This window comes from Cervus elaphus, chromosome 33 (genome assembly GCF_910594005.1).
Source record: "Cervus elaphus chromosome 33, mCerEla1.1, whole genome shotgun sequence".
Classification (NCBI taxonomy): domain Eukaryota; kingdom Metazoa; phylum Chordata; class Mammalia; order Artiodactyla; family Cervidae; genus Cervus; species Cervus elaphus.
The window spans coordinates 71,883,310-71,895,768 of NC_057847.1; the positions used below are offsets into that span (position 1 = coordinate 71,883,310).

General features: G+C 44.1%; 1 protein-coding gene across 1 annotated transcript in view; it reads right to left on the reverse strand.

The window, feature by feature from the left end:
- Positions 1 to 12,459, reverse strand: part of SCTR (secretin receptor) — a 67,756-nt gene that overhangs the window by 44,731 nt on the left and 10,566 nt on the right. Inside the window, exon 2 of the mRNA XM_043894675.1 lies at positions 9,622 to 9,727. Within this exon, the coding sequence (XP_043750610.1) occupies positions 9,622 to 9,727 (106 nt within the window). The remainder of the gene's footprint in view (positions 1 to 9,621; positions 9,728 to 12,459) is intronic.

The following is a 12,459-nucleotide window of genomic DNA, read 5'->3' on the forward strand; positions in this document are numbered from 1 at the left end:
GCAGTCAGGAGGCTGCAATGGATGAGATACAGACCCTCTGAGTGGAGGCTGGGTGCCGCTTCCCTGGGGTAGGTCGGTTCTTCTCCCTCCAAGAGGCTTGCCCAAGGCAAGTGCTTCTGAGCTTGTGAGCACTGATCCTGAGCCTCCTCCTTCCCAGACTGTACAAACTGCACTGGCCCCGCAGAGGCCTCCTCAACCACCCACAAGCTCTCCCTCCTCCAGCTGAAACGCTTCCTTTCACGCTGTCTCTCACTCTAATTAGACATTCATTGGCACCAACAGTCTCTCTCTTCCTTTATTTTTTTCTTTTTTCAAATGCAAAATCTTCTTGGGGAGAATGAGAATATCAGTCACTCACAGTTCAGTCTGGATCACAAAACAAACAATCCTCAGGATTTGCAGTCAAAAGATATGGGCTGAGAGTCCTCTTTCAGCACTGGGTGATCCCGCACCTCTAAGAGCCTCAACTTCCTCATCTGTGAGGTGGGATGGTAATAGTACTTAACTGCATAGGTTGCTAAAAAAAAAAATGTCCAAAGTGTTCCATAAACGTAAATTTCTTGTTTCTGAAAAATGAGCCAGGGTCAGCTGTGGCAAGGAAAGTTTAGGGAGAGGTGAGCTCTGGATAAGGTGAGGGTTGTCCCAGGGTGTCTGTCTGCCAGAGGCCATCAGGGGCCAGGAGAATCCAGAAAAGGACCTGGAATGTTTGTTAGAGAAAATGCATTAAAGGCCAGCATGTAAGACATACTGATATGTGCCACTACATGGGTGAACCTTGGAAACATTAGTGGAAGGAGATGGACTCAAAGGTCACAGATTGTGACTCCATTCGTACGAAACGAACAAAGTCAGTGAATGCAGAGAGACAGGGAGTGGATGTATGGTTGCCAGGGTGGGGCAGAGGAAGGAGAGAGATGAGGAGCAATGCGCACAGGTTTTATCTTGGGGTGATGAGAAGAGAATGCTTTAGGGCTATATAGAGGTGGTGGTTGCCCTGTGAATGCATCAAATGCTATTGACTTGTTCAATAAGATGGTTAATATCATGTGAATTTCACCTCAATAAAAAGGCACACTGACCTCCCCCCCAGCCCCTTAGAAGGCAGCCCATGTTCTTTGGGAGTGGGGAGCCCACTGGCAAAGAGACGAGGAAAAGGGGATGGTGAGTCCCCACTCTGAAGGCCAGGACGTGAAGACCCAGAGAGGACCGGGCTCTTGCCCGAGGTCACACAGCCCCCAAGTGACACAGCATGCACCTGCCCAGGTCTGTCCGACCACCCTGTCTCTGGAACATTCCTCCCTAGGGTGAGGCAGAGCCCTTCCACCAGCCAGCTCTGAGGGGGTATCGGCTTCTGAAAACAGTAATAAATGGCCCAGTAGGGCAGGCCATGCAGCTATTAGGGTGACCCTGAAATGCTCCCAGGAAACGCTGGGAAGGCCTTGGTCACCTAGCCCGGAATAGCTGAAGAGTTAATTTTTCATCTGTGATAAGTGTGCCGAGTTTGGTGACAGCCTGGTGAGTGGCATTTCCTGGGCCTCTCTTAGCATTCAAACATTAACCTCCTCCCCAGGGAAGACCAGGCAGGTTAACCATTAACCCTGTACCCCCAACAGAGAGTCTGCCAGCCCCTCCTGGCCTCGGGCACCAGACAGAACCTTCCTGGGGGAAGGGAGGGCCTTCAGGAGTCATGCTCCTGAGTGGAGTTACGGGCTTGGACCCACATCCAGGCAGCCTCAGCCCAGCCCCTCCACCCGCCAGTTTCTGATGGGGATGCCGGGGCTGAGCCTGCTCAAGGGCTCCATGGCTTTGCTGTTTCTCCTGATTTCTTTCTTTGAGGGAATCTTCCCCTGCAGCCACCACATCCGTTCTAAATTCCATGATGGCTTTTCTGGTTCAGCTTTCTCAACCTCTGAGCAGAACAGGCCTGAAGACTTTCCCAGGAGGCTGGGTCCTCACACATCTTCTGTCTCAGGGGCTTTTAAACCAGGTTTTCCGAGCAACAGATACTTTTTTCTAAATAAAAGCTGCAGAAGGCCAAAATGCAAAAGAGACCGAAGAGGTCTGAGCCTTTGTGCTGGGGTGGGGTCAACCTGGCCCCCTTCGCTTACCGGCCTGGCAGGACACAGCGGCAAACACTGCGAATGATGGATGGCCTCACTGCACGGGGAGAGTGAGGTCTCCTCAAGAGCTCATAGGAGAACCCGGCGGGAGTCCCTAATGAGCCCTCTCAGCCCTGGATGCACAAGTAGGACTCTGGGGACAGAGGACAGTCAGACCTGCTGCAAGTCAGTCAACCTGGGCATATTCACAGCCTCCCCAGTCCTGCAATCTGAGGTCAGCGCCCACAGGGTGATGGGCAGGTCAGGCTCTGGGAAGCACGTGCCATGGGCAACGTGGCCACACCACTCACCTCGGCTGGTCTGTGACGAGCTGGGCAGCTGGGAGCATCCGCGTCCTCTTCCACAGAGGCTCTGCCTCATCTCCGCCTGTCTCCTTCAGGCCTCCCCTTTCTACTCTCAGTCAAAGGTCTGCACTCATTCCCCTTATAAGTCAATCAACAAACACACACCAAGTGCTCGGTCTTAGAGGAACGTGACACAGTCTGTCCCAGTCCAGCAAACACATCTCCACGATGCAGTGCATATGTGCCAGGAGGGAAAGAAGTGTTGGGCGTGGAGGTGGGGTGGTCCTGCAGAAGTCAGGGTGGCCAGCTATGCCAGCAGAAATCATTTCCTGGAGGAGAGGCTGACAGGACTGGAGAAGAAGAAATGGAGCCAAAGCAGAGGGCTCAGTATGTGCAAAGGCCCAGAGGCACGAGAGAACTGACAGTCAGAAAGTTGTAAGCAGTTTGGTTGAGCCAAGTGGAAACATTTGGAGAGGATGAGTGGACAAGGGCCAAGTCAGGAGCTGAACCTCATCCTGGAGCCCTGGGGAACAATGGAACATTTAAGCACTTCAAATGCTAATGTTTAAAATAACCATCTATAACTTCTTGATGTGAGCTGAAGTTTACCATCATCTCTCCCAGGGGTCTGACATTCTGGGCTTTATCACTAAGGCCTGAATACAAGTCCCACACTCTGTCACTGGAATTTTAGACATTTTCCTTGGGGACACGAGGGCAGCTGCTGTTCCTGGGGCGGCAGGGGGCGCCCTGGAGTTCAGGAGACTGTGACTCAATGGTGGGCCCCCTCTGAGCCATAAGGTCCCAGTTTGGTTCTCCGGAAGCACCTTCCACAGCCAGCATAGGGGAAGGAAGTTCTCATCCTGCCCATCCCTCACGCAGGGGCTAGTAACTTGGCCAGAGCACATCACAGCATCCGCACTGCTTGGCCTCTGCTTGCCATGGCACCTTCTTCCTCCTGCCTCTGGCTGCACCTGGCGGGTAAGTGCAGGGATCTCAAGGCCACTCCTCCTACAACCTCAGTCTCAGTTGCCACCCAAACAAAAGTGTTCCCCAGCCTAATCCTCCTCTGAAGTCTCCATTATGTGTGTCTTGATCTGAACTCATGATTTTCATCTCTCTTCACCCAAAATACTCTCCCCTCCTCCCAAGGTGCTGCAGCTAACTTACGATCCGGAGGTGCACGTCACACATTGAGCAGAAAGAGAGGAGGAATATGGGATCTGATGACACCCAGGAACTTTGCACGAGCTCTGGATCTTTCATGATGTGTGAAAAAGCAACCCCTATATGATGAAGCTCGCATATCAAGTCTCTGCCACGTATACAAAAACATATTCCTCAGCCATAAGAGAGGATTCTACATGACATCAATCTTACCATTTTCATCTCAAAACAAGAAGTGTTAAATATTTTTGAATGAATGTTTTTAATTTCACACCAATCCCATAAAACAGATATGGAGATTGAGGTCCGGAGACATTAAGGACTTGTTCAAGATCACACAGCCTAATTTAAAAGCCTGGGCCTCTCCTTTCCCCTCTCCTCACCTCCACTCCTCTTCCTTTTTCTTTCATTTTAAAAACTGAAATGAAATTCACATACAGAGATGGGATTGCCTCTGCCTTACAGCCACCATCACGACTAGACTAGAGGTCAAACAGTTGTCTTCCCTGGAGCGAGGGAGCAGATGGGAAGGGAGAAGAGAGGAGAGCCCCGCAGACACAGCTCCGAGGACAGGAGGCAGCGACCCAGCGGGAACAGCGGCTCGGGCGGTGGCTGGGTTCCTGGGAGTGTGTGGGGTGGGGTGGGAAAGGAGTCACGGGCCTGTTGTCCCCCCACCATGGGGGACAACAAGAAAGTAGATAACCAACAGCTCAAGAATTTCATGAGCAAAAGCCATGACCTGGAGAGAACAGGACTGCAAGAGAATAAGCCTGGTGGTAAGTTAGATGAAAAGGATCATTTTCCAGAAACACTCAAACTACCAAGATGGAGGTAGGAGCAAGCAAAAATCAGAACAGACCTCTAACTAGTCAGGAGATTTAATCTGTAACAAAAAATCTCCCGACAAAGGAAAGGCCAGATGGCCACCCTCATACAGTCTACCAAACATTTAAAGAATAATTAACACCAAGCCTCATCAAACACTCCCAAAATACTGTAAAGGAGGAAGCACGTGTAAAATCATTCTATGAGGCCGGCATTGTCCGATACCAAACACACATAAACACTCTACAAGAAAAGAAAACTACAGACCGATATCCCTGATGAACAATGATATAAAAATTCTCAACAAAATACTAGCAACTGAATTGAACAGCACATTAAAAGAATTCTACACCATAACCAAGTGGGATCTATCTTTGGGATGCAAGGATGGTTCAACATGTAAAGATGCTTTGTGTGATGCACCACAGTAACAAAAGAACAAAAAACACATTATCATCTCAACAGATGCAGATAAAGTATTTGATAAGAATCAACATCCTTTCATGATAGAAACACTTAAACTAGAAATAGGAGGAAACTATCGCAATAAAATAAAGGTCATATATGTAAAGGCCACCGTGAACATCACATTCAGTGATGAAGCCTGAAAGCTTTTCGTGTAAGATCAGGAACAAGACAAGGATGCCCACCTTTGCCACTTATATTCAGCGTAGTACTGGAAGCTCTGTACTCTGCTTAATTGCTCAGTCATGTCCGACTCTTTGCGACCCCATGGACTGTAGCCCGTCCGGATCCTCTGTCCATGGCGATTCTCCAGGCAAGAATACTGGAGTGGGTTGCCATGGCCTCCTCCAGGAGGTCTTCCAAACCCAGGGATTGAACCCAGGTCTCCTGCATTGCAGTTGGATTCTTTACCATCTGAGCCACCAGGGAATCCCAAGAATCTGGAGTGGGAAGTCTATCCCTTCTCCAGGGGATCTTCCTGAACCCAGGAATCGAACAGGGTCTCCTGTATTGCAGGCAGATTCTTTACCAGCTAAGCTACCAGGGAAGCCCACTGGAAGCCCTAGTCTTCAGCAATTAGCAAGAAAAATAAATAAAAGGTGTCTAAATTAGATGAAAGATGTAAAATTATCTGTTTTTAGACAATGTGATCTTACATGTAGAAAGCCCTAATGATTTCTGAAGTGGATTCAGCAAAGTGACAGGGCAGATATAAAATCAATACGCAAACATTACTAATTATCAGAGAAATGCAAATCAAAACTATAATGAGGCATCATCTCACACCAGTCAGAATGGCCATTATCAAAAAATCTACAAACAATAAATGCTGGAGAGGGTGTGAGGAAAAGGAGACCCTCCTACACTGTTAGTAGGAATATAAACTGATATAGCCATTATGGAGAACAGTATGGAGATTCCTTAAAAAACTAGGAATAAATCTACTATATGATCCAGCAAACCTACTACTGGGCATATATCCTGAGAAAACCACAATTCCAAAACACACATGTATCCCAGTGTTTACTGCAGCACTATTTACAGTAGCCAAGACATGGAAGCAACCTAGATGTCCATCAACAGATGAATGGATAAAGAAGATGTGGTACATATACACAGTGGAATATCACTCAGCCATAAAAAGAGTGAATTTAAGTCAGTTCTAATGAGCTGGATGAACCTAGAGCCTGTTATATAGAATGAAGTAAGTCAGAAAGTGAAAACAAACGTTGTATATTAATACACACATATGGAATCTAGAAACATGGTACTGATGAACCTATTTGCAGGGAAGGAATGGAGGTGCAGATGCAGAGAATGAACTTGTGGACACAGCGGGGGAAGGGGAGAGGGGGGTGAATGCAGAAACTAGCATCAACATATGTACACTGTCATGTGTAAAATGGATAGCTGGCGAGAAGCTCCTATATAACACACGGAGTCCAGTCCAGTGCTCTGTGATGATCTAGACAGGCAGGGTGGCGTTGGGAGGCTCAAGAGAGAGGGGATATGTGTGTAGTTGTAGCTGATTGCGTTGTGCAGTGGAAGCGAACACAAGACTGTAAAAAATTTTTTAAAAATCAACACACAAAAATTAGTTGCATTCCTATACACTAATGAGAAATAGCCTACAAAGGAAATTAAGAAACAAATCCATTTATGATAGCATTAAAAAGAATAAAATACTTAGGAATAAACCTAACCAACAAGATGAAAGACTTGCACATTGAAAACTACCAAAAGTTGCTGAAAGAAATTAAAAACACAAATAAATGGAAAGACATTTTGTGTTCACGGATTGGATGACTTACTATTTTTAAGATGTCAATACTACCCAAAGTGATCTACAGATTTAATGCAATCTGTATGAAAATTCCAATGACAAGGAGTTCCCTGGAGGCCCAGTGGTAGGGACACAGCGCTTTCACTCCAGGGGCCCAGGTTCCATCCCTGGTCAGGGAACTGAGATCCTACAAGCCACATGGCATGGCCATAAAAAAAAAATCCAAATGACAGAAATAGTTTATTTAATATTTATTTATTTAGAATTTATTTAATATTATCAGCCTTCCCTGGTGGCCCAGACAGTAAAGAATCTGCCTGCAATGCAGGCGTCTCCACAAAGATGTGGAGAAAAGGGAACCCTCATGCACTGCTGCTGGGAATGTAGATTGGTACAGCCACTCTGGAAAAACTATGGAGAGTCCTCAAAAAGTTAAAAATAGAATTATCATGTGATCCAGCAATTCCACTCCTGGGTATTTATCCAAAGAAAACAAAAGCACTAATTAGAAAAGATATGTTCACTGCAGCATTACTTACAATAGTCAGGATATGGAAGCAACCCAAGCACCCATCAGTAGATGAATGGATAAAGAAGATGTGGTATATATACAAGGGAATATTACTCAGTCATAAAAAAGGATGAAATCTTAACAGTTGTGGCGACATGCATGGACCTAGAGGGTATTATGATAAGTGAAATAAGTCAGATAAAGATAAATACTATATGACTTCACTTACATGTGAAATCTCTAAAACAAAACAAATGAGCAAACCAAACTAAACAGAAACAGAGTTACAGACAGAGAACAAATAAGTAGTTGCCAGAGGGAAGCTGGGTGGAGGAAGAAAGAAATAGATAAGGGACATTAAGGGATACAAATGTTCCAGATGCAAAATATATGAGCTACAGGTATGAAATGTACAGAGAGGGGAATATAGTTAATTACTATGTAGTATCTTTGTATGGTCACATATCATATAACTAGATTCATCAGTGGTGATCATTTTGAAATGTAAAGAATGTTAAATCACTAATTGTGTAACAGAAATTAAACAGTTTTATAGGTCAATTATACGTCAAAAACAAATTCATAGAAAAAGAGATCAGATTTGCAGTTACCAGAGGCAGGGTTAGGGGGAATTGGATGAAAGTAGTCAAAAGGTACAAACTTCCAGTTATAAGGACTAGGGATGAAATGTATACCATGATAAAGATAATTAACACTGCTGTATGGTATGTAAGAAAGTCCTTAAGAGAATAATCCTAAGAGTTCACATCATACAGTTTTTTTCCATTTCTTAACTTTGTACCTATATGAGATGACAGATGTTCACTAAACTTACTGTGATAATACTTTAATTATGTATGTAAGTCAGATCATTATGCTATACACCTTAAACTTATGCAATGCTGTATGTCAACTATATCTCAATAAAACTGGAAGAAAAATAAATAAATGAAAATGGTTAAGATAGTAAAATTTGTTGCAGGTATTTTACTACAATTAAAAAAACAAAACAAAGCACTGACAACATCAAATGCTGGTGAGGATATAGAACAACAGGAATGATCATTCATCACTGGCAGAAATTTAAATGGTGCAGCCACTTGGAAGAGACTTTTTAGTAAAGTCTATTGAAAAGAAATTCATATGACATGAAATTAACCACTAGCCATTTTAAAGTGTGCAGTCAGTGGCATTTAGGACAGGGTATTGTGTGGCCAGCACCTCTACCTAGTTCTACACCTTCCACCACCAAGAGGCAGCTCCTACACGGGGGCTCCGCAGGCCCTTCCCCCGGGGCCCCTGACAGCCGCTAATCTGACTTCTGTCTCTGTGAACCGTCTAATCCAGGCATTTCATATAAGCAGAATCATATCATGTGATTGTGCGCTTGGTCACTCGGTCGTCTGACTCTTTGGAGCCCCTGGACTGTAGCCCACCAGGTTCCTCTGTACTTGGAATTTCCCAGGCAAGCATACTGGAGTTGGTTGCCATTTCCTACTCCAAGGGATCTTCCAACTCAGGGATCAAACCCCTTGTCTCCTGCATCTCCTATATTGGCAGGCAGATTCTTTACCAATAGCACCACCTAAGACTTATCCACATTGCGGCATGTACCAGTACTTCACTCCTTTTTCAGGCTGAATACTATTCTGTTGTATGTACAGACCACATCTTCATCTTTCCTCAGCTGACAGACACTTGGGCTGTTTCAACATGTCGGCTACTGTAGCCAGCACAGTGAAGACCTTGTCTGTACAAGCCTTTGTTTGACTATTTGTGAAGGGTTATTTTCTTAATGCCACATCCTCCACTGCCTTTAGATGAGTAAAAGCTAAGAAGATAAGTGAAGGAAGGGAGTAGAAATAAAATTAATATGTAAAGAGCAAATTAATAATATTGACTGTCTTGACTAATAATAATAGTTAATATTTAAATTAATAATCTTTAAGAAGCACCTATATTTAACATCTTTATCTTACATATGTTTATAATTCTAACATACTTTATCACCTCTGTTTTATAGATCAGCAAAGTGAGGCTCAGAACATTAAATAATTTGTTCACATTCACACAGCCAGTGAGGGTCAGCCAGCAATGGACCCTGAGTTTCCCAGACCCCACACTGACTTTCTGTTACCTCCCCCATCAAACTAGCAATGGAGGTGAGAGAATGGATAAGAGGTACACCACCAGGACAAGTAACTCTCACCAAAACACTCACCTGGGTGAAGTCATCATGCAGAAGCTAATGGGTCAAAAACCCTGGTTATACCCATAAACTCAGAGAAACAAAGAGGGGTGATGATGTGGCTTTTCAGCATGTGTAGCCAGCTCACCAGGGTCACTCTAGACTGTTCCCCTCTGCTTACTGCCTGAAAGAATACAGTTGGTCCAGACCCCACCTCCCACCAACCCAGTGGAACTGGACACGCGCACATCCCGGAGTGGACGCAGGTAGGCACGCACCTGGGGCTGGATGCTCCGCGCTCTCCCGGGAGAGCTCCCGCAGGCACTGGTCCCTCTCCGCCCGCAGCATCTGCAGCACGTCACACAGTCGAGGCGGGGCACCGACCTGAAAACCCAAAACCCAGAGCGCCAGTCAGCACCGCAGAGCTGACTCTAGCACGTAAGGCCTCGCTGAGAGCACGAATGGGGCCAGACAACAGAGATTCCCAAGGAGGAAAACAGGATAGTGAATGCAGCAAAGAAGAAGCGGACTTCTATCCCTTCTCCAGGGGATCTTCCCCACCCAGGAATCGAACCCGGGTGTCCTGCATTGCAGGTGTGTTCTTTACCATCTGAGCTATCAGGGAAGCCCCACAGATACAGAAACAAACTTGTAGGTACCGGTGGGAAGAGGGACGGGAGAAGGACAAAATAGGGCCAGGGAGTAAGGGGCACAAATTGTCAGGTACAAAATAAGCTGCAAGGATACATTGCACAACACAGGGAATACAGCCCATATTTTATAATAACTATTAGTGGAGTATAACCTTCAAAAATTGTGAGTCACTAACCTATATGATATTATATGTAACATATAATATGTAACACATATGTAACCTATATGATATTATACATCAACCATACTTCAATAGCAATAGACTTGTAAGAAAAAGTAATTTAAGCTATAGACTTTAATTAATATATCAATATTAGTACACCAACCATAACCAATGCACCACTTTAATGCAAAACATTAATAACAAGAGACACTGTGGAGGAGGGGTTGAGAGGGGTATGTGGTCATTCTTTGCACTTTCTGCACAATTTTTCTATAAACTTAGGTCCTCTCAACAAAATAAGTTCTATTAATTAAAAAAAAATAACTGGGAGAAATCAGTTCACCTAATTTAAAGACTTGCTGCATAGCTATAGTAGTCAAAAAAACTTGCTTTTAGCAGAATAGGCAACAGTGTTACAGTAATTGAACAGCTATAGATAACAAAACAAACCTAAGACTCATACTTTATATAAAAGTTACCTAAAAATGATGATGGACTTGAGTGCAAAAAATTCAACTAAAACTTTTAGAAAAAAGCACAGGAGAACATCTTCAAAATGCAGAGCAAGGCAAAGATGCTTCATACTTGACACCAAAAGCAAGATCCATAAAAAGAAAAACTGATAAACTGGACTTTATCGAAACTAAAAACTTTTGCTCCAGGAAAACCATGTTAAGAGGATGAAAAGACAAGCTATAGACTAGGAGAAAATATCTGTAATTAACAAATTAGGATTAATATCTAGAATATATAAAAAACATTCAAAACCCAGTAGTAAGCAAATTTTAAAAATCTAAACTAGACAATAGGCAAAATGCATGAAGAGACATTTCACAGAAGAAGATATACAGATGGCAAATAAGAACATGAAACGATGTTCAACATTATTAGCTATTAGGTAAATGCAAATTGAAATCACAATGTGATATCACTACATGCTTATTAGAAGATCTAAAATAAAAAATCACAACAACGTTGGCAAGGCTGTGGTGAAACTAGGTCACTCACATATTGCTGGTGGGATTGTAAAATGAGACAACCACTCTGGAAAACAAGTTGGCAGGGTCTTAAGAAAAGCTAAACATGCAACTATTAATATTACTTGATCCAACCATTGCAGTCCTGGGCATTTATCCTGGAGAAGTGAAAGCTTATGTTCACACACACACACACACAAAAATACCTGTATACTAATATTTACAGCAGCTTTATTCCTAATACCTCAAAACTCAAACAATCCAGATGCCTTTCAATGTGTAAGTGGTGAACTATGGGCCATCCATACTATGAAATTCTGCGTTTAGTCTCTCAGTCCGGTCCGACTCTTTGGGACCCCATGGACTGTAGCCCGCCAGACTCCTCTGTCCCTGAGGATTCTCTAAGCAAGAATACTGGAGTGGGGTTGCCATGCCCTCCTCCAAGGGAACCCAGGGATCAAACCCAGGTCTCCCACATCGCAGGAGGATTCTTTTACCATCTGGGCCAACAGGGAAGCCCTCAGCGATAAAAAGGAACAAAGTGGTGACACATGGACCAACCTATATGAATCTCCAGAGAAGCATGCTCAATGAAAAAAGACAATCCCAAACAGTTACAGTATGATTTCCTTTATATAACGCTCTTTTTTAGTTTAATTTTTATCTTATATGGGAGTGTAGCTGATTTACAGTGTTGTGTGAGTTTCGGGTGTATAGCAAAGTGATTCCGTTACCCATATACACATATCTGTTATTTTTCTGATTCTTTTCCCACATGGTTACCACAGCACAGTGTTAAGTACGGTTCCCGGCACTCCACAGTGGGTCCTCACTGATTACCTGTTTTATATACAGTAGTGTGCACATTTTAACCCCAAACTCTTACCTATCACCCCCACCGCCACCAACATTTCCCCTCTGGTAGCCACAAGTTTGTTTTCTATGTCTGTGAGCCTGTTTCTGTCCTGTAAATACATTCACTTGTATCATTTTTTAGATTCCACATCATTTACATAACATTCTTGCCGTGGTAAAATCATAGAGATTGGGACCTTAATGTGTCAGCTGGGAAGGAAAGCTGAGGGTGGGAGGGAGAAAGGCATGACTGTAACAGCGCACCATGATGGGTCTTCGGAGTCGCAGACTTGTTCTGCACAGTGCCTGGATCAATGTCAGTATCATAGTTGGTCAGTCAAGCCCTAGCTCACTTGCGAACACTAAGAAAGAAAGAAACATGCATTGCTACATGCCACTAAGCTTTTGTGATTGTTATGCAGCATAGATGACTGGGTGGGGGTGGTGTTTCCTGAAAGTTGGTGTGA